Source organism: Mustela nigripes, chromosome 11 (genome assembly GCF_022355385.1).
Source record: "Mustela nigripes isolate SB6536 chromosome 11, MUSNIG.SB6536, whole genome shotgun sequence".
In the NCBI taxonomy this organism is placed as follows: Eukaryota; Metazoa; Chordata; class Mammalia; order Carnivora; family Mustelidae; genus Mustela; species Mustela nigripes.
This window is the reverse complement of record NC_081567.1, coordinates 14878614-14899090: the sequence shown is the minus strand read 5'-3', so window position 1 is coordinate 14899090 and position 20477 is coordinate 14878614. Positions and strand designations below refer to the sequence as shown.

The following is a 20477-nucleotide window of genomic DNA, read 5'->3' as shown; positions in this document are numbered from 1 at the left end:
CAACACCCCGCCCTGGGACACAGTGACACTGAGGACGGGCGGGGGCTGACACCCCACAACACCCCGCCCTGGGACACAGTGACGCTGAGGACGGGCGGGGGCTGACACCCCTCAACACCCCGCCGTGGGACACCGTGGTGTTCCTGACGCGCCCCTGGCTGCCCTAAAGGAAAAGCAGTTCACATACAGAGGTTCCAATCCTGCACGTCACGAGTCTCCCTCAGTTTACAGCAGCTGGAGCACTGGGCAAGAACAGCGTCTCTGCGGCCAGCCGGCCTTCCAGGAGGGAGTGTAGACACGAGTAAATGTCCTTAGAACCCGCGGCCGGTTGACAGACACTTGAAGCTGAGGGGCTTTAAATTTAGGTGAGGTTCAGAGGGGCGGACGGGGACAGGACCCATGGGCAGAAGGAGCAGCCGCACGGGCGTTCTGAGGGGAGGCCGATTCACTGCGGGGTTGGGGGAGATAAGGAAAGGGAAGTTTCAAAAGGATTTTCACGTGTTAAAGACGCATAGGATACCAGAGGCCTTGCCACTGTCCCGTTAGGGTGGTTTTCCCTCCAGCAAGGCAGTAACAGTAGGACAGCTGGGAGTTTCCGGAGGAGCACTACACCCTGCCGCGTCCAGTGTCGGTCAGTGGGCCGTCGGCCACAGGTCATAAGGACATTTTCCTGGATCTACATTTTCCTCCGGTAGCTGCGGTATTGCTAGACATGCCTTGTTCCTGTAGATTGCTAACACACCTGTTAACGGGGCCAGGCACCTGTCTTGCAGGATTGTGATGTATACAAGTTTACTCCTTGCTTTTCCTGTCCTTAGCTTTAGGGCAGCCAGGAGTGTGCAAGGAACGTCACACATATCCCATCTGGGTTGGGGGGGAAGGTTGGGGGGTGTCAGCTTCTGCTGTGTCCTCAGTTTGCCTTTTGTTTCCTCATCAAAACAGGCCAAGTGTAATGTTCCTCCCAGATATCGTACTGTTAATGCCTTTCCTCCAGAAAAAGTCAACTCTGCTAATACCTTGATTTCAGACTTCTGGCCTCCAGATCCGTGAGATAATAAATTTCTGTTGTTTTAAGTCAAGGAAAGAAGGAAGGAAGAAATGAAGGGAGGGAGGGTAGGGAAAGGAAGAAATAAAATAATAAAATAAAACCTTTCTAAGAGAATCCCTCACCTTCCACCACCAAATCTACCCACCCCCTTGCAACTACCCCCACATTCTCTGCCTGCGTCCCTATTACCCTAGATGAATTGTCCCTGTTCCCCTCAAAGTCCAGCCCCTCCGTGTGGGCTCAGAATCCCGTCTCTTCGTGCCTGCTCAAGGACCTCCTCTCAGTGACCCCTCCCAGGCGTCTTGACATTGACAGTGTCTGTCCTGCTTCTGGACAGCAGTCAAACATGTTCTAGATCTCCTATCATGAAAAGTGTTCTTCCTTGATCCTGAGGTCCTCTCCATAGCAAAATTCATCAGAAGGATTTTCTGTGCTCAATGTCGCCAGATTTTTCCATTCTCTTTACCCTCAACCTATTCCAATCAGGGTAACACTCCTTGGAAACTGTTCTTGGCATAATCACCAATTATTTTTGTGTTGTTTGATCCAAACTGCTTTGCAGTCTGCTTACTCTCCATGACAGAGATCTAAAAATAGTCTCTCAAGTCCAACTTCTTAAAAAGTTCTTCCCCCACATTTTGGAAATACTTTCGAGGACTTTTTTTTTTTTTAATTTAAGACAAATTCTGGAGTCATAGTTCCCATGTAATAAAATGCATGCGCATTCCAAGTGCACAGTTTGATACAAATTGGCAAATGTACACCTGAGTGCCCAGCACCACTGTCAAAATGTAGAACTTTCCCACTACTCCAGGCAGGACCCTCTGATTCTTCCCGGTCAGCCCTGTCCTCACCCCTGGCCCCAAGCAATGACCAATCTGTGTTGTGTTGCTATAGGTTAGATCTGGCTTCTCTAGAGCTTCACACAAACAGAATTACACAGGATGAGTTTCGTGTCTAGCTTCTCTCACTCAGCACAGTGTTTTTGGGATTCCCCATGTTGCTGTGTAAAGCAGCGTCTCCTTTCCAAGGACAGTGTTTAGTAACAGAAAATAAAACAAGCGTCAGTTCTGGATGGAACTTTCATGAGTATTCTCAGTTCCACACTTCATTCAGGCAAGATTCTTTGAACCAACTTAAGACACGGAATGACGTCTCGCATCTGCGGTTGCCGGAAAGAGGAGACATGCCCTTCCTGAAACTTTTTCTCCTGCAGCATTCTTCAAACCCAGTGTTTGGAGCTTTCCAAACACTTTCCACCCCCACGTACAGAAAAGAGCTCAAAATCCACCATATGGGAAGGAGAAAAGCAGAGGATTTTAAACGAGGGGAATAAGGGGCACGTGATGTTCTTCTCTGACACGACTGATACAGATTAGCCCCCTGTCCGGTCACCTCCCATCTCCCTGACTTATCCCTGACACTGGCTGCCGTTGAGTGACCTTGCTCCTTTGAGTACCTGTGGCACATGAAGAGCCGGTCACCGGCAGCGGCATCCCTCCCTGGGAGACCATGCGCTCTCCCACCCCAGGAAGCCCCACGTGGCCACGAGTTGCACTTTGGCAGGATCTGAAGTCCTGGCTAGAGACAGCTCCAGCTCATACACTGAATTGCTGGGGACGATTCCCCTGCGTGAACACGCCGCCACTGACTGTGCCCTCAGCCTACTCAGCATTTAGGCTGTTTCCATTTTTCACGTTCACCGTCGACACCTCAGCACGCAGTCCCCAGGCGGCCCCTGAGCCCGTGCTTTCGTGGGAGACGTTGCCCGGGTGTGTGCTGGGCCGGGGGTGGCAGGCTGGAGGGTCTGTTCTTCTTCCCCTTTCCGGGGCATCTTGAGGGCTCTCCAGGGATTGTGCCAGGGGCTCTTTTACTTCCTGCCACCCCAGGGGAGGGAAAACGGAGCCCTTCAGACAGGACCTCTGCCCGTGAGCCAGAGGCAGGTCCTGTGGCTCCCCAATCCCACTTTCTGCTTGTGTCTGGTTCACAAAGAGGTCTCCCTCACTTGGATCTTGACGAGATCTTTTGGGGCCTTTCTCCTTTTGTGTTTCATTCACGGCTATTGTACATCTGAAGCTTGGAGTCACTTTGCTGTCGGACTGTACGTCTGTCTGTCTTAAGCTACTTTTCCGGGCTTCCCTTCCATCCTCCCGCTGTGCACTTCTGCTTGTACACCTGCCTCTTGGGCCCAGAAATACTTTCCCAGGCTTGTCTTGGAGGCTGTAGCGTTCTTTGTTCTGTTCTCCGGGTCATCTTTCCAAGCTCGGTTCAGACGCCAGCTCTTTTGTTTCTTCGGTCGGAAGGAACCTCTCCCTTTTCCTTCTTCCTGGGACAGTCGCTGTGACTACGTTTGTACTCGGGGGTCTGCACTGTCTGGTGTTAGCCGGACTGTGACTTTCTGGCAGCTGATCCCCCTCCTTGTTCCATGACCATCCCATGGGCCCTGCCCCCCCCCAAATGAGAGCATACAGAGCATCATTGAGGCAAAGGTGACCTGGGCTGTGTGGGGTGCCCTCTGGGTTCCTATTGCCGGATGGCCATAGTGCTAGCAATCTCCATGAGTGGGCATTCTGCGAAGAGAACCTTACAGCTCTGAAAGACTATGAAATGGTTCTGCTGTCTCTGTCACAGATGAGGAAATTAAGGCTCAGAGAGGTAAAATGACTTATTCAAGGTAATACAGCCCAAACTGCATTTACCATTGTCGATGGCCCCTTCATTCCTTTTCCCAAATTACCCTACAACCACAGGACTTTCTGATGTCCAGGACAGGAAGTGCTCGTAGAGCACGCTTCCCCTTGTGGTGGGCAGCAGCAACGCCCAGTGTCCCTGCAAAGGTTGTCTGGTCACAGCCTTGAGCTTAACAAGCAAGTCACAGGATACTCGGTTGATCAGAGAAAAGTTTGAGACTTCCTATGTTTTAAAAAGATGTTATTTATTTATCTGAGAGAGTGAATGAACAAGAGAGAATGAGCAGGGGAAGGAGCAGAGGGAGAGGGAGAAGCAGACTCCCCGCTGAGCAGGGAGCCCAACACGGGGCTTGATCCCAGGACTCTGGGATCATGACCCACGCCAAAGGCAGATCTCAACTGAGTGAGCCACCCAGGAGCGCAAGACTTCCTATTTTTTTTTTCCCCGACAGATAAATTTCATTGCATTTAAACAATATCTCAAATAGGTCTTGGAACTCATTTGGCATCTTGTTACTCTAGTGGGAAAGCTCAGATCTTCTTGAGTTCCTTTTTCAGAGACAGACAGCATCTAAAATTTTCTCATGTCCTTGTGATTAACTGTTGTAGCTTGCTGAATCAAAGAAGGTGAATTTGTACAAGTTCAATGCCAGTTACTTTCTGGGTTTGGGACAGGCACCGAGCAACAGCTGGCCTCATTTGAACCAACAAATGGATTTTTTTTTCATCCAAGAATTTTCAGATTTTAACAAAAGATCTGCTCTCCATAATAAAGGCATAAATGGGGAAATGAGCACACACTGACCTCACCCGAACGGAAATCCAGTGGAACACTCTTGCTCATGTGCTGTATTTGACTACCGACCACATGAACGGTCGCCAGTTCCTCTCTGTTTGTCAATCCAAAGCCTCTCACTTTCCTTCCAAGGAGGCTGATTTCCACACTGATGACATCCCTCCGCAGGAGTCTTCTGGGCTTTTCGCAATAACTGTCCCATCAGAGGGATACATTTTCTAAAAGGTGGACAGTCTGGTTACTGAAAATGTCTTCATTCTCACAGTGGATTCAGCAAAGAGAGCACCCTAATGTTTATTTTTTTAAAAAACGCTTTCATTGAGCTATAATTAAAATACCTCATAATTCATCCACTTACAGTGTACAATGCAAAAGTTTTTAGTATATTCCCAGGTGTGTGTGACCATTATTGCGATTAAGTTTGGAACATTTTTTTTTTAAAGTTTGGAACATTTTCATCACCTCAAAAGGAAACTCTGTGCTCTTTGCTTTCTACCCTTCTGTCCCACCAATCTAGTCCTAAGCAACTACTAATCTAGTTTTTGTCTCCATAATTCAGGGGTTTTATGTAAATGCAATCATGTATGTGGTCTTTTGCCTCTTAATGTTTTAAAATATGTGTTTATACTGTAATTCTGCTTTGAGAAAATCAAAATTTTAAATCAAAGTTTAAATTAAAAGCTCTGTGACATTATACATTTTTTTTTCAAGATTAGCAGAACATTACAGCAAATACAGAATTAAATTTTCTCTTCCCATCCTTGAAAAAGTGCCCAGAGGCATTTTTTTTCCTTTGAGTTCACTCCAGCTGAGGGGAGTTGGGCGCCTGGGTGGCTGAGTCAGTTAAGCCTCTGCCTTTGGTTCAGGTCGTGATCTCAGGGTCCTGAGATCAGGTCCTCTGTTGGTCTCCACACTCACTGTGAAGTCTGCTTCTCCCTCTCCCTCTGCCCCTCCCTCTGCTTGTGTTCTCATGCTTGCTCTCTCTCATATAAATAAAATCTCTTAAAAATATGTTACTATTGGGGGGCGCCTGGGCGGCTCAGTGGGTTAAAGCCTCTGCCTTCAGCTCAGGTCATGATCCCGGGGTCCTGGGATGGAGCCCCACAAGGGGCTTCCAGAGCATGTTTCTCCCTCTCTCTGTGTCCCTCCACCCTGCTTGTGCTCTCTCTCACTCTCTCTCTTTCAAAGAAATAAATAAAATCTTAAAAAACAAACAAACAAGAGCCAGACCTCTGGAGTTTTGTTGACTTTGAGTCTACCAGTTCTGCGGTAGGTGTCCGTGCAATTTTGGTTCTTCAATAGGACAGTAATCAAATATTCGGGACACAATTGGCTGCTAAACTCACAACCGCCCACCCCAGTTGACAGACCTTGATCTTGCTCAGGAGACAGCAGGCCTAGCGAGGCGAGGCCCGCCCAAGCCCAAGGGATGACGCGCGGTCAGTACAAAAGCCGGCAAGCCCAGCTCGTTCCTCTCGCCGGGAGCCCGCTTTCTCCTCATCCCTTGAAGCTGAGCGTATGGAACAGCGGCCGGCTGAGGTAAGGACTGGGAAGCAAGAGGAAACCAGGCCTTGATGATTTGGGAAATTCTCCGCCTGTGCCGATTTCAAAGGACGGCAGAATGAGGAGCAGCAGGGTCAGAAAGCGCGGGCTGGAGAGGCAGGCGGCGCCCGGGCATCCGGCTGCCTGAGGAGATCAAAGCTCCGGCCGCTCCGCTGCTGGGGCGCTCGGTGCCGGCCGCCGGCTCCCCTCAGCCCCCGCAGCAGAAGCAGGAAGGGGCGCGGCACGATCTCGAAGGCTCCGCGGAGGAACCTCTGGTCCCCGACGCGACCCGTGACAGGCCCAGGAGACCCGCCACGCTCTCGAGGCCGTGACGGCAGCAGAAACGCCGGCGCGGACACGCGGAGCGCGACGAGGACCCCGAGGAAGGCTCTCCGGGCCTCCGCAGAGCTGGACGAGCAGGAAACGGGCCGACAGGACCCCGTGTCCCTCCGCGGGCGGCGAAGACGAGCCGCCCTGGGGGTGGGGGAGGGGCCCATGGCTCGGCGGGGGGCGGGGGGCGGGGGGCGGGGGGCGGGGGCGGGGCAGGGCCGGAGGGCGGAGGGCGGGAATCCCTTATTTCCCGGAAGTTCGCCTTATGCCACTTCCCCTGTCTGAGAGCTCGACCCAAGCACCCGTCCTCACTCACCAAAAGAAACCCGAAGATTTTTGCTAAGCGAACCGGGCGTCGTTCAGCCGTGAGCCTTCCTGGCGGCGAGGGCGGCGCCCCCTAGCGTCCTGCCCGGGAACCGGCGAGGGCGGCGCCCCCTAGCGTCCTGCCCGGGAACCGCACCGGCCCCGGCGTCCCGCCGCCGACAGCTTCAGCTTGAGGTATTTGTGCGTCTAAGCCAGGCGCGTCCGGAGGCCCCAGGAAAGCCCGAGAGGTCGTGGGAAGGCTCAAATGTTCCCATATTAAAATAACGGTCATTCACGGTAGTAATTTTTACTTGATACCATTTTGGCTCATGAAAACTTTCGAAGGAACACTACTTTCAGACACCAGGGAAACCTGTATTCCCAGGCCTTGAAGACTAGTGGAATTTTCGGGGTTGGATTTCAAAATTGCTTGGAACCAGGGATTCCTTTTCCCTTCCGTTTTCTTCCTTTTAAAACGGAAATGCCTTGGGGCACCTGCGTGGCTCAGTCTGTTAAATGTCCTACTCTTGATTTTGGCTCAGGTCACGACCTCGAGATTCTGGGATCGAGGCCCGTATGGGACTCTATGGTCAGGGCAGAGTCCGCTTGTCCCTCTCCCTTTGCTCCTCGCCGCCCCCCACCCCACTTGTCCTGTCTAAAATAAATACATAAAATCTTTAAAAAGACATAAATTAAAATGCCTCTAAGTGTCAAACGATCGTTCGTTTGGGCAAACCCTAATCCCCACCACAGTCACATGAGATTCTCAGGTTCATGGATAAGGAGGAACTTTGCCCCTGGAGGATCATGTCCGTCTCTCAGACCTAATTCAGATGATTTAGATAACGAGATGTGGGACTTCCAAGCTGATGAGATTTACAACTTGTGCTGATGTTTAAGGGGCTAAAACTTTGGGCGGGGCGGGGGGCGGCGCATGGGATGGAGTGAATGTGTGGCCCGTGGATAGACACTGGCCTTTGAGAGCCAGACAACAAAATACAGTAAACTGAACAATGATCCCCCAAACTTGTGTATATGTTACCTAACATGGTAAAAGGAACTTTGCAGGGGCGCCTGGGTGGCTCAGTGGATTGAGCCGCTGCCTTCGGCTCAGGTCATGATCTCAGTGTCCTGGGATCGAGCCCCACATCGGGCTCTTTGCTCGGCGGGAGCCTGCTTCTCTCTCTCTCCGCCTACTTGTGATTTCTCTCTCTGTCAAATAAATAATAAATAAAATCTTTAAAAAAATAAAAATAAAAAATAAAAGGAACTTTGCAGATGTGATTAAGTCAAGGATCTTGAGATGAAACGATTTTCTTGCTTTATCCAGGTGAACCCAGTGTAATCACAAGGGTCTTTATAAGAGGGGGGGCAGAAAGGTCAGGCAGAGGATGTGACAAAGGAAGCAGAAGGATTTGAAGATTTGTACCACTGGCCTCAGAGATGAAGGAAAGAGCCACAAGCCAAGGAATGCAGATCGCTTCTAGAAACTGGGAGAGGCAAGGACATAGATTCTCCCAAATGCTTCCTGTCACTTGATTCTGTCTCAGTATAAACGCATTTCAGACTCTGACCTCAACAATTATTAATGTTTATGCTGTTTTATTCCACTATGAGGGGTAATTTGTTACAGCAGCAATGGGAAACCAGTCCGAAGTCCTACGGAACTTTGGTGTAAATTGTTGGCAGAATGGAAAGAGGCAGACAAGGGGAGTAACTCAATCACGTATGGGCAGTCTGGAGAAAAGCCATACAAACTCTTGCTCTCCCTGACCTAGGAGAGGCCCATTCCTCTGGTCAGGTCAGAGGGCATGTGGCTGGGCTCACGGGTGGGAAGCCCTGGGGGGCTGATTCCAGTTAAGGAGAAACTTTTGATAGGACTGTCTGAGAACAGAGTTCCCACTCAGGTGGTGGTGTGTCCTGCTGATGGAGGTGTAGGGCAGGAACTGCTCCCTGTGTCGTCTGTGTTACGTATGCATTCCAGTCATTATTTTAATCCTGTCTGTTGTTTGATGTACATTAGTCCCTCCTTCATTTCTGAGACTAGATATTAAACCTTCTCAGGTCTAATTAGATCAGCACTTTGACTCTAATGTGTACAACCAGTACCTGGGGAGTTTGTTAAAATGCAGATTCTAGATCAGGTCAAGCTGGGACCTGGGAGAGGTGGTGACCTGTGGTTACTTTAGGTAACAAAATTCTAGAGATTAGTGATTCTCAAACCTGAACGTGCATCAGAATCATCTGAAGGCCTACCTGCACCCCCACCTAGAATCTGATTTTGTAGGTCTCAGGCCTGAGAGTTTGCATTTTTTTTTTTTATCCTTGCGCAGGGGCCATGCTAATCTTCTCTGTATCGTTCCAATTTTAGTATATGTGCTGCCAAAGCGAGCACGAGAGTTTGCATTTTTTAACAAACTCCCAAATGAGGAGGAGGAAGTGAAAGAGGAACCACACTTGGGGAGCCAACATTCTGTGAGCCATGGCTTTGGCCCCTTTCGGAATGTGGTGAGGTGTCCGCACTGCTGAAGTTTTAACTGCTCAGTTTACAAAGTATTTCCATTGCTCCCAAGAAACACTTGGGAAGGGTTATTCATTCTTCCTTGAGTTTAGCTCTGTTGTTAATGAAACGTAAATGTCAGACATTTCTTATGAGGATTTTGGTGACAGCCGTGTAGAAGAGGTCTCTGCTGGCCTCTTCTGGGACTCACTGCTATTGAACATTTACTGTGTGCCAGACCTGGCCTCGGGCCCTTGCAGAGTAAAGGTAAGTCCTTGACGGCAACGGGGGAGCAGCCCCCCACCCCTTGCACTGCCTGTCTGTGGACCTCGTGATCTGCGCCGGGACCATCATTACCCTCCAGGGTGAAGGAGACGCCTCGCACGTATATGAAGCTCACCCAGCGCCTGGCATCGCACGCCAGCTGACCGAGTGACTCTACCTCCAAATGTACCATCCCCCCCCCCCCCACTCCGGAGCCCCACGACAGGTGCTGCTGACTGTTAGGGAAGGGTGGGTCAAGCAGGGGAGCCAGGAGGACACTGGAAGGAAGGATAATGGACGGGCTGGCTGAGTTCCCGAAGCCCATCAGGCACCATCAAGGCTCCAAGGAGGCCAGCGCCTCCCGGGAGCTCGGCAGTTACTGTGGCCGCCCGCCGAGCAGGGTGGAGGCTCCAATGAAGGCTGCCCCCTCTGCTCCTTACCCATCTGTGCCTCCTGCCATCCTCGTCCATTTTCCCCGCTGCCTTGATGGCCCCACTGTCCACCCAAGAGACCCCCGAGAGCCCGTGGCTGAGGGAGTCAGGCAGGGCAGGGAATAAGCAGCGGCCTCCCCTCAGGCTGGCTTTATTGGGGGGCACAGCGGGGGCCTCTAGGCCTGCTGGAAGGGCTTGGCGGTGGGGGGGTGGGGGTGGCTAGGCCTGCTTGGGGGGGCGCGGCAGGGGGCTAGGCCAGCTGGGGGGGTGCGGTGGGGGGCTAGGCCTGCTGGGCCCGCAGCAGCGCCCGCACCTGGCCGATCTGCCAGTCGACGCTGGAGCGCGCTGTGCCCCCCAGGGCCGCGTACTGCTCCACGCTGTGGCCGTAGTCCCACACGCGGCTCACGTCGCCCGAGAACAGGGGGCTGCGGGACAGAGGACCAGGTGGGCCAGGGCCCAGCGGGGGTCCCCGGGGACCCCACTGGCCCAGGCACACCCCCCGGGGGGCCGCAGCGGGGAGGCAGGGGCCGCACCTGATGGCCTGCAGATCCTTGAGCGACAGCTGGTTGAGGGCGACCCCCTTGGTCTCGGCCATGAACACGGCTTTCCCGGAGGCCTCGTGCGCCTGGCGGAACGGCATCTGGGGCGGCCGGCGCGGGGGGGCTCCGACTCAGCCTTCCTCGGCCCCTGTTCTGCCCGCACCGTCCCTCACGCCCCCTACCCTCGGCCCGGGACGTCCCCATCTCCTCCCGCTGCACCCCAGCCACCCCACACTCACCCCTTTGCGGACCAGGTAGTAGGCGAGGTCAGTGGCCAGCATGTCAGGACTAAGAGCCCGTGCCATGTTGTCGCGGTGAATCTGGGGGACGCCAGGAGGGGAGCGGTGAATGCTGGGGACCCTGGTGGTGAAGCTGCCAGCCTTCCACCCTCAGCCCCAGGCAGATCTACTCTGACCCAGCCTGGTCCGCCCTCTCCGCCGTTTGCCATCATCCCCGATAGTGTTTAGGGGTGCTATCGGGGCGGCCGGCACTTTCTCTCGGGGTCCCCAGCTTTGGCTGCATCAGAACCGCGGGGGCAGGGTGGGTGGTGGGTAAAGAACCGAAGCGAGAAATGCCACGAGTTGCTCGTTGTTGAAGTTGGGCGCTAGTCCACAGGGGTTCATTGTGCGGTCTCAGCTGGGTGTGCTGAGATCTCCCGTCATCAGTGACCAAAAGGAGATCCGGTCAGGCCAGTTGATGGGACCCGCAGCGTCTAACCTGCTTCCATTCTACTGTGGCTTTCGTCTCCCCGCTGTTCCTAGGGCCAGGAGCAAACACCCACCCTCCTCCCCCTGCCCCAGATCTTTTGGATGCACCCACCCTCCCCTCCTGGCATGTAGGGGCCTGGGGGAGAGGACGGGGGCTTGCCTGCAGCGTGGAGATGACGCCCGTGGCCACCTGCAGGACGGCACTCATGGTGTCTGACACTTCAAAGACGGCTTCCTTGTCCTCCTGGGGGCCGCGTGGCAGGAGGTGAGAGCCCAGCAGCCCTGCCCCCCACGGAGGCATCCCACTGCCCTCCGCGAGGAACGCTCAGCACCTCGTACAACCCACATGGACAGAGCAGAGAGAGTTCTCAAGGACTGTCAAGGGCTAGGTGCATAGGATGGGAGGCGGCAATTCGCGGGGCCCCTGCCTGGACGTCCAGGGCCCCGAGGAATGGGATACGGTGTACATGCAGGTGGGGCCCTCACCCACGGCCCCAGCCTCGCACCTGTAAGTCCTTGTTGTAGGTGCTTGGGAGCCCCTTGAGCGTCATCAGGAGCCCAGAACACTGAGAAAAGAGTGAGAATGAGGAGGCTGGACCTCAGAGCCCATCCTGCACGTTCCCTCGGGACCCTCAGGGTCAGCCCAGAGCCTTGCCCCCACTCCCTGCCCCGCTCACCCGCCCAAACACGCGCCCCGCCTTGCTCCGGATTAGCTCCAGGCTGTCTGGGTTTTTCTTCTGGGGCATCAGGCTGCTTCCGGTGCTAGGGACAGAGAGGCTAGGGCTGAAAGGGCTCCCCTGCCCCTTGGCTGGTCTGCTGGCTGGGTCAGGGGAGGTCTAGCGGCATGCAGTTCCGGTCTGGCCCGGGGCCAGGGCCAGAGGGGCGGGTGTCGGGGCCGGGAGGGTATGGGGAGGAAGGATGCCACGCTGGCAGGTGCAGAGCCAGGTAGGGCAGGGCCCAGCCTTACCTGTAGGCATCTGAGAGCTGCACAAAGCTGAATTCCTTGGTGCCGTAGAGGATGAGATCCTCGGCCATCCTGCTGAGGTGGGTCATGCACAGCGAAGCCCAGAACAGGAACTCAGCTAGCGGGAGAAGGGAGAGCAGGCCTTCCGGTCCCCAGGCTTCTCCTGCTCCCCACTCGTTCTGGAGAAGCCCCGGGGGACCAGACTTGGGAGGTGGGAGGGGTGGGAGGCGGCGGGAGGGGGGCCAGAGCTAGATGAGAGCCAGACAGAGCTAAATCAGGGCACAGTGGGGAGTGGCCCTAGAGGACAAGCGGGCAGGCTCCGAGGACTCACCCACGAAGTCTCGCTCACTGGTGGCGTCCATGCTGTTGAGAGTGATGGCCCCAAAGTTCAGTTCTGGAGAAGGACGTGGGGAAGGCAACAGGGCTGGGCTGGAGGGCGCCCCCTGCCGCGCCCCCCCAAGCAGGCCTAGCCACCCCCACCCCCCACCGCCAGGCCCTTCCTGTACCCCTGATCAGGTTGCCCGGCCACCTCCTCCTTGAGGCCCTTTTAGGGAGGAGAGTAGGAGCGGCACGAATGGGGGAGGGTCTCCTGTACAGGTCCCGGGCACGAAGCAGGAGCCCTGAGTGTCCCAGCGCCATGCACCGCTGCTACAAGCCTTCTCGTGCCGCTCTAGCCTCACTGTCCGCAGGTAATAAATGAGGGTCTCAGCCAGCCCCCTGCCCGCTCCAAGTGTGTGTCTGTGGCACCTGGCAGGTGCTGCGGGGGATCGCCGGGGGAGGGGCAGGGCGCCTCACCTGCTCGGAGCAGCTCCCGGTCCACACCCAGAGGGTTGCCTGCAATGGCCCCGCTGCAGGAACAGGGGATCCCAGGTGAGCAGGGCTCCTGGCGCGTGCACACACACACACACACACATACACACACACCCAGAGCCAAGCCCCGATGGTCAGGGCGGCCACCCAGGCAGCGTGGCTGACGGAACGCTTGTCCCCACGGAGCTGAAACGGCAGGCTGAGGGCAACCGCCGGCTCTCTAACCTCTCTGCAGAGCTCTGGCCCCGCTCTGGCATCCTTGCTAGCCGGGTCAGCCCCATCTCCGAGACCGCCGTGGGTCCGCGCGGAAGAACCCCGGACGGACAGGCCCGTCACCTGGCCGGCTGCCTCCTCTGTCCTTCCTAGCGCCTCCTCTTCCGTTGATCCCCAAGGACCAGCTAACCAAGTGGGACACCCCCCACCCCGCCCCGCCACGAGGTCCTCGGGACACTGGGGGCTGACTCACCTCCCCAGGGGCAGGACGTTGACCCGCTTCTGGACCTCCAACAGCCTCTCCGAGTCTCTGGTCAGCGCCACGGCATGGCTGTAGGAAGCCAGAGGGTAGAGGTCAGGGCCCCGGGGGCCCTCCCCTCCATCACAGCCCCTCCACAACACCCCTGCACGAAGCCCTGCCCCACTCGCCTCAGTATCCAGTGGCTCCAGCGGATGGGCTGAGCCCTTTGCAGGTGTGTGTACCCCGGGAAGAGGACGTCGCGTTCCCTGTGGGGGGGAGAAGAGCCGCAGGGTCTGAGGGGCTGCGCAGCTGCTGCAAGGCCGGCCTGTGTTGCCCACGCCCCGCAGGCCCCAACGGGGAAGAGCGAGGCCAGCCTTGCAAGGACCTGCCTGCGCAAGAAACCAAGCGACCTCCTGGGGACAAACACATCCTAAAAGAAGAGACCAGAAGCGGGGCAGCATGACCCAGGGACGGGGCCAGGGCCCGGGCCCAGGGCCTCCCCAGAGCAGGATGGGAGCCGGGACGCGAGGCGGTGCCATCCTCAGCTCTAAGCAGAGGTGACAGGGAAGGAGGGGACGCCGAGGGGTACTACTTGGCGGGGGAGTTGCCATCTGTGAGCCCGTGAGACACACCCAAGGACCTCAGAAGAGCAGGGGGCACTTTCAAAGAGACAAGGTGCTGCAGGTGATGGTTTTGGTTTGTTTGTTTTAATAAACAGCTTTACTGAGACATCATTTGCCCACTTAAACTGTACACTTTTGTATGCCTGTCACCCCGTAAATTTTAGAATGTTTTCATCCCCCCAAAGAAGCAAGTCATAGTCATTAGCTCGCTCCCCATTTCTCCCAGCACCCCTGGGGCGACGGGTCTTAGGCTGTTGCTCTCCCCCACATGGTAAGGTCTGTGAACAAGAGGTCACAGGGAGCTGGGGTCACCCTATCTCTGACACCAGACGGGGACTTCTCAGCAGCAAATTGGCCAGGTCTGGAAGGAGCCAAGTCACCCCCAAAGATGTGAGGTCAAAAGAGCCAGAACTTGGGATGAGGCCGGTGGGAGGCAGCTTTGGCCGTCCTGTGCCAGCCATGCTGGGTGGGGACCGGGGCGTGGAGTGGCTGAGCAGTGACCTGGGCTGTCCCTGGCACAGGCAGCCCCTTTCCTCAGGCTTCAGGCGTCTGCCTAGTGCCTTAGTCTCCTACATACGAAGCCTCAGAGGGTGAGCTCGCCCTACCTGCTGAGTTCAGCTGGCACGGGAGTGGGAAACATGGCAAGAAATGCCCCCATTCCTGGCTGCTTTACCTCATTAGTCCAGGAGTTCCAGGACATCCCTGAGCTCCAGGGCCTTGCTCCCCAACCCCCTTCCCCCTTGCCACGTAGATCTGGCATTCAGGCTGCCTGTCCTAGGGCAGAGGAGACCCTGGCTGCCCTCGTGCTCCTCTCTGCCACCTGGGTGTCCACGGGAAACTCACGCCTCGGCCCGGTCCACCATCGTTCTGATGAGCTCCCACAGGAGGGCGGAGAGTTTAGAGCAGTTCTGCCGCATCCACAACCTGAGGTCTGTGACTACCTGTGGGAGGAGAGGGTGGCACTCAGGGGCACAGATATGTTGCTTCGCTGGGGAGCCAGGACCACTGCAGCGCCCTACATCTGCCACCTGGGCTCCCCAGGATCCGGAATGCACAAGGCCCAAGGCCGGTTGGGGGGAGTGCAGGAGCAGCACCTGGTCATTCCGACTTCGGCCCGTGTGCAGCTTCCCCGCAGTTTCGCCGATGAGCTCCTGGGGGCGGAGGGAGGCAGGGGGTCATGGTCAGCCCAGGCAGGGCCTGGTTCCTCCCAGCCCTGTCACCTTCCCTCCCTACCCCTGGGCCCTGCCATCTCTGCAGAGGCCACCTGCTCTGAGATCCAGCCAGCAGGGAACAGAAGGATGGTGCTTATGCTCCAAGGGGCCATGGGTGAGGGAGAAGGGGGAGGCCAGGTGGACAGCAGGGGGTCACACCTTCAGACGTCGCTCGTTGGCTGTGTGAATGTCTTCATCGTTGGGGTTTAGTTTGAAGGTGCCCTGGGCCCACTCCTCAGCCACCTGCAGCAGATGCCAACAACCCAGGGGTCAGGGGTCAGCCATCCACAGCCTTGGTCCCACCCAGCTCTGATCACTGACTGTCTCTGCGTAAGAGCTGCATCCTCGGGGTGCTCCCCAGGAAGCGTGAGTGCTCCCCGGGGGGTTGTAGCCCCCACACCCAGGGGAACACCTCGGGCCCAGGTCTCCTTCCCCTATGAGCCACGGAGGCATTGAGGGAGAAGAGAGACACAGCACAGCACATGGTTTACACAGCACCTCGACGGGGGCACCCGGGGGGCTCAGTAGGTTAAGCAGCCGACTCCTGGTTTCGGCTCAGGTCATAATCTCAGGGTTGTGGGAACAAACCCTGCGTTGGCTCCCCGTTCAGTGAGGAGTCCACTGGAGTTTCTCTTTCTTCCTCGCCCTCTGCCCCTCCCCCTGCTTTCTCTCAAGATAAATAAAGCTTTTAAAAATTAAAAAAAAAAAAAAATGAAGAGCACCTTGACAGACATTTAGTCCCAAGGGAACATGTGCCTGGAGAGCACATCCTCCACACCCCGTTTGGGACTTGGTGGAAGCCTGGGACCACAGGGTGGGGCTCTAGAGGGGGCTGTCAGGTGTAGAGAATACCTTGTCCAGTCCATGAAGTATCTGGTCCATCTCGGCCTTGGTGAGGAGCCCTGCCTTCTCCAGGCCCCGGCTGTAGGCCTTGCTGCCCTGCACGTCCACCTCCCACAGGTGCCGGTCGTAGGCAATGGATGAGTTGAACTTCTCCATGATGGGGTCCACTGCGCCCACAAAGCGGCCACCCCATAGCTTCCCACTCTGGTCAGGAGAGCAGGAACAGTTAATCTCCTTCCCACCCTGAGAACAGCGCCTCTCACCAAGGGCCCGCGGGAGAGCTAGCAAGTCTGACGGCAGTGAGAACCAGCAGGCAGGGCCATTCTCACTGGACAGATGAGGAAACGGAGGCTCAGAGAGGATCAGGAACTTGCTCGAAGCCACCTGGGGAGTCAGTGTGGGAACGTGGCTGGACACTGAAGTTAGGTTCTCTCCCACCTGTGACATTTCTCTAAGGAAATGATGGCAGGGGACGAGGCACCCCTGAGAGTAGAGCAGAACTTCTGGGACCTTTTGTGCCACTGACCAAGGGGAGAAGTCACTCGGAATGCAGTCTGAGTCCAGCTCTGCCACTCTGACGGTAATGACAACCGTCCTCGCTAGCATACTCCGCACTCCTACCGCGTGCCAGGCACGACTGCCATCGCTTGGCCCGCGCCAACAGAGACTCTGATGTGGCTACCAATTCTATCCCACTGCAGAGAGGGGGAAACCAAGGCACAGAGCCCTTGCTGGGTGACAGAGCCCGGACCACAGCCCAGCTAACTGAAGCAGAGCCCGCACGCCTCCCTCCATGTTCCCCTCTGCTGGCTCTGATATCCTGAACTTTTGTAGCAGGGACAGGTGAGGAAGCACGTGAGGGGCCCCGTCAGGCTCAAATGGCCTGCATTTCTCTCCCACAGCTTGGGGCAGGGCCTGACATCCCAACCTCCACCATTCCTTTGGAGAGTGCCTCTGGCACATCTCTTATCTTTGGCCTTCCAGAAGGTCACCAGCTGACCCTATGCCCCCCAGGAGCTAAGGACAGAGGGGTGGGGCAGAGACACCTCTGTTTTGAAAGAGTACAGAGGCCACAGCATGTGACAGATGGGGGAGGGGTACAGAACACAAGGGAGCCGTCCTAGCTCCCAGAAAGCCAAGGACTGGGAGAGTGTTCTCTGGGTGGACGGAGGCATTTTACTTCACTGCCGACTTTCCTGCGGAGGGGGAGTTTATAACGGCTGCTGGGGACATATGTCCTCCTCTGTCACCCTGCAATGTCCCAGACCCCTCCTAGCCACCTGACTGTGGGCATATTCCATAACCTTTCCAAGCTGCAGGGTTACCCCCGATAAACGAGGACAATGGTAGTACCTATCTGCTCGAGCTGTTGTGACATTCAGTTAGGTGAAATTTCTAAGTGCGTACATAGCACAGTGCCTGACACTCAGTAAATTCTCAGTAAGGGAGGGGCCGAGGGCTGCCAGAGGCTGGCGGCGTCTTAACGGTGCTCCCGGCTGCTGTGTGCACCATGGGGGCCTCCACTGCGCTCGCGCCCCAGGCTGTGACCTGACCCCTCGTTGCCCAGCAGCCTTGGCTGTCTGAGGACTCTGCCCCGCAGAAGCGGCCTCCGCCCCCCTCAACCTTTTGAGCTAGATCCTCCTCTTACCCGCCAAGCCTTGATCTCCCGCAAAGCACCACGTGGGCCCCTCTCCTGACCGCTGGGGCCAGAGGACCAGGGCAGGCCAATGCCAGTCAGGACTGGGAGCCAGTGGGCCCCCTCCGCCCGGAACCTGGCGCTGTCTCCTCCAGCAGGCCCTGGACTCCCAGCCTGGGTTGTTAGTAATAACAACTACTTAACAAGTGGGGAGGCAGCCAAACCAATTAGCACCAACCCACAAGACGGCCTGGGGCAAGCAGAAGTCACCTGATGCGCTGGTCTCCTGAAGGCAGCCCACTTTGCATTGGGACCAAGCTCCCGGCCGCACTGGCAGGCTTAAAAAAAGACCCCAGAAAGAGGGGGCCTAGTGGCTCAGTCCACTGAGTGTCCGACTGTTGCTTTCGGCTCAGTTCTAAGCCCTGAGATAGAGAGAGCTGCGCAGCTGGGCTCCCTGCTCCGTGGGGAGTCTGCTTGAGATTCTCTCTCCCTGTCCCTGCCCCCTGTCTCTTCTCCCCCGGCCCAAACTCTCAATCTCTCTCTCTCTCTCAAATAAATAAATAAAATATATTATTTTTAATTTTTTAAAAAAGATTTTATTTATTTGACAGACAGAGATCACATGCAGGCAGAGAGGCAGGCAGAGAGAGGGAGGAAGCAGGCTCCCCGCTGAGCAGAGAGCCCGATGTGGGGCTCGATCCCAGGACTCTGAGATCATGACCTGAGTGGAAGGCAGAGGCTTAACCCACTGAGCCACCCAGGTGCCCCATAAAATCTTTTTTTAAAAAAAGATCCCAGATGGATGTCAGAATGAGGTGCTACCATTTGGGCTCTGAAGAGAGGGGGAGTCCCAACAAGGCAGAAAGGGCCCTCCTCTAGCCTTGAGCACATCTGGGCCAGAATGACACCTTTGGGGCAAGGGTGCAGGAGTACTGGTTTGGGTGGGGATGAATAAGCAATAACCAATTTAGAAGGCACAGGGAAATACCGTGTTGTTACTGTCATATCCTTAGCCAGCATTTACCGAGCACCTACTGTATGGACGACAGCTCAGCCCTGGGCTAGGCATTCTACATATGCTATTACACCCTCCTGGGAGGTAGGCACTGTTACCCTGGGGGGTCAAGGAATTGCCTCAGAAACGGACTCTGTTTGCCTCCAAAGTCCAAGCCCTACTGTCGCTGCTGACACCATGACCCAGAAACCAGCAGGACAGACATTCTCATCCCATTTATGCAGATGAACAAACTGAGGGCCAGAGAGAGGAAGTGCTTTGCTAGCTAATGAGGACGAGATAGGACTGGAACCCCGACCTCCTGCTTCCCAGCCACAGGCTCCCTTCGCTGGCACCAAGCAAACAGCCCCCTTTACCTGAAAGGTTCAAAGCAATGACCTCAGGACCCAGTACCTTCCAGAAGGAGGCAGAGAATTATTATTACCCCCATCTGCCAGATTATCCAACTGAGGCCCCAGAAAAGGAACCTGTGCCTAGGACTCCTGCCAGGAGTGGTCAGGAGAAGAACCCCGGCGCCCTGTGGCTCTAAGAAAGAGTGGCCAGTGAGAGAGCAAGCCACCAGCCCTGGGGCCACTAGGGCCACAGGGCATGGTCCCTGAACCTCCTGGTTTTGTCCACCAGCCAGAGTCACGTGGCCTCTGTTTGCTACAGCGGGAGCAGGGGCGCAGGGTGGGGACCGACAGGAAGGGCATCGGGAGGTGACGGAGCTGAATGAGGGGGCAGCTCGCTCCCTGCGCCCTGGCTGGGAGCACTGTCCGGTCGGGTCGGTCAGGGCCACCCCCCTCGCCTCGCGGGTTGGGAGCGCCACAAGGCTCCTGGGGCGCGGAGCGGGCCGAGAGCCGACGGTGATGCGCGCTGGGAAGTCCAAGCACAGGCCTCCCAGGCTCCGGCAGGTGCACCGGAGGTTCCGTCGCCCGCAGCCGGCGAAGACCCGGAGGGTGGCCGGCGGCGGGTGCGGCACGCGGGATCCCGCGCGCAGGTCAGGGCCCCCGCGGCTCCCAGAGCGCCCCTCCCCCCCGTGCGGCGTCCCCGAGGTCCACTCACCTCCGAAGCCATGCCGGCGGGTCCTCGCTTCCAGGGGCTCGGCCGTCCGGGTCTGGAAGACAAGCCGGGACTGAATGTCCTGCGTCCCCCGGGAGGGGCGGGCCCCGGGCTCCGGGCTCCGGGCTCCGGCGCTGCGCTTGGCCCCGCGCGGCCTGCGGGGAGGCGGACGTGGGCAGCGCCCAGCGCGCGCCACGGTCGTCGGCGTCCTCCGCTCCGCCCGCCGCGCGTCCCTCCTGGCCCGCGCGTCCCGCCCGTCCCGCCCGTCTGACACTCACCGCTCCGGGCCGCGCCGTCAGTCCCTCGCCCGCCCCCTGGCCGGGCTTTTCTGGCCGCGAGCGCGTCACAGCTGCCCCGCCCCGGGCCCGCCCCTGGCGGCGGCCTCACCAATCCCAGGCGGCCTGCAGGGGGGGCGTTGCCTCCTCCCTCCAACCCCGGCTGTGGGCGGAGCCTCCGGGGGCGGGGCTTCGGATCCGGGGACCCAGGGCGGGCGAGGGGGCGGTGAGGGCGGGGCCAGAGCGACAGCGCCGAAGGCGGCGACAGCGCGGGACCCTGAAAACAGCGGCCAGGCCTGGCGGGGGAGCAGATACAGAAGGTGATGATGGCGAAGGCCCCATCATCCGTCCGTCCGTCCATCCGTCCGTCCGTCCACCCATCCAACCGTCCATCCGTCCATCCACCCATCCGTCCATCCATCCGTCCGTCCACCCATCCAACCGTCCATCCATCC

General features: G+C 57.0%; 1 protein-coding gene and 1 pseudogene across 2 annotated transcripts; both read right to left on the bottom strand.

Annotated features, from left to right (window-relative positions):
* Positions 1-7509: 7509 nt before the first annotated feature.
* Positions 7510-20076, bottom strand: ASL (argininosuccinate lyase). Of its 2 annotated transcripts, none has more exons than XM_059414771.1 (17): positions 20026-20076; positions 19751-19802; positions 16065-16259; positions 15372-15455; positions 15096-15152; positions 14845-14942; positions 13567-13644; positions 13391-13468; positions 12910-12962; positions 12446-12508; positions 12118-12232; positions 11828-11912; positions 11657-11716; positions 11311-11394; positions 10683-10763; positions 10438-10544; positions 7510-7921 (listed from the first exon to the last, which is right to left on the bottom strand). In XM_059414771.1, the coding sequence occupies exons 2-17, from the start codon at positions 19760-19762 to the stop codon at positions 7903-7905; spliced, it is 1269 nt and encodes a 422-aa protein (XP_059270754.1). In that variant the 5' UTR covers positions 19763-19802; positions 20026-20076; the 3' UTR covers positions 7510-7902. The 2 variants fall into 2 exon arrangements, with proteins under 2 accessions (XP_059270754.1, XP_059270753.1); XM_059414770.1 differs by lacking the exon at positions 7510-7921 and adding an exon at positions 10025-10329 and having other exon boundaries at positions 20026-20075.
* On the bottom strand, positions 9008-9104 carry LOC132027335 (U6 spliceosomal RNA; annotated as a pseudogene).
* Positions 20077-20477: the final 401 nt, after the last annotated feature.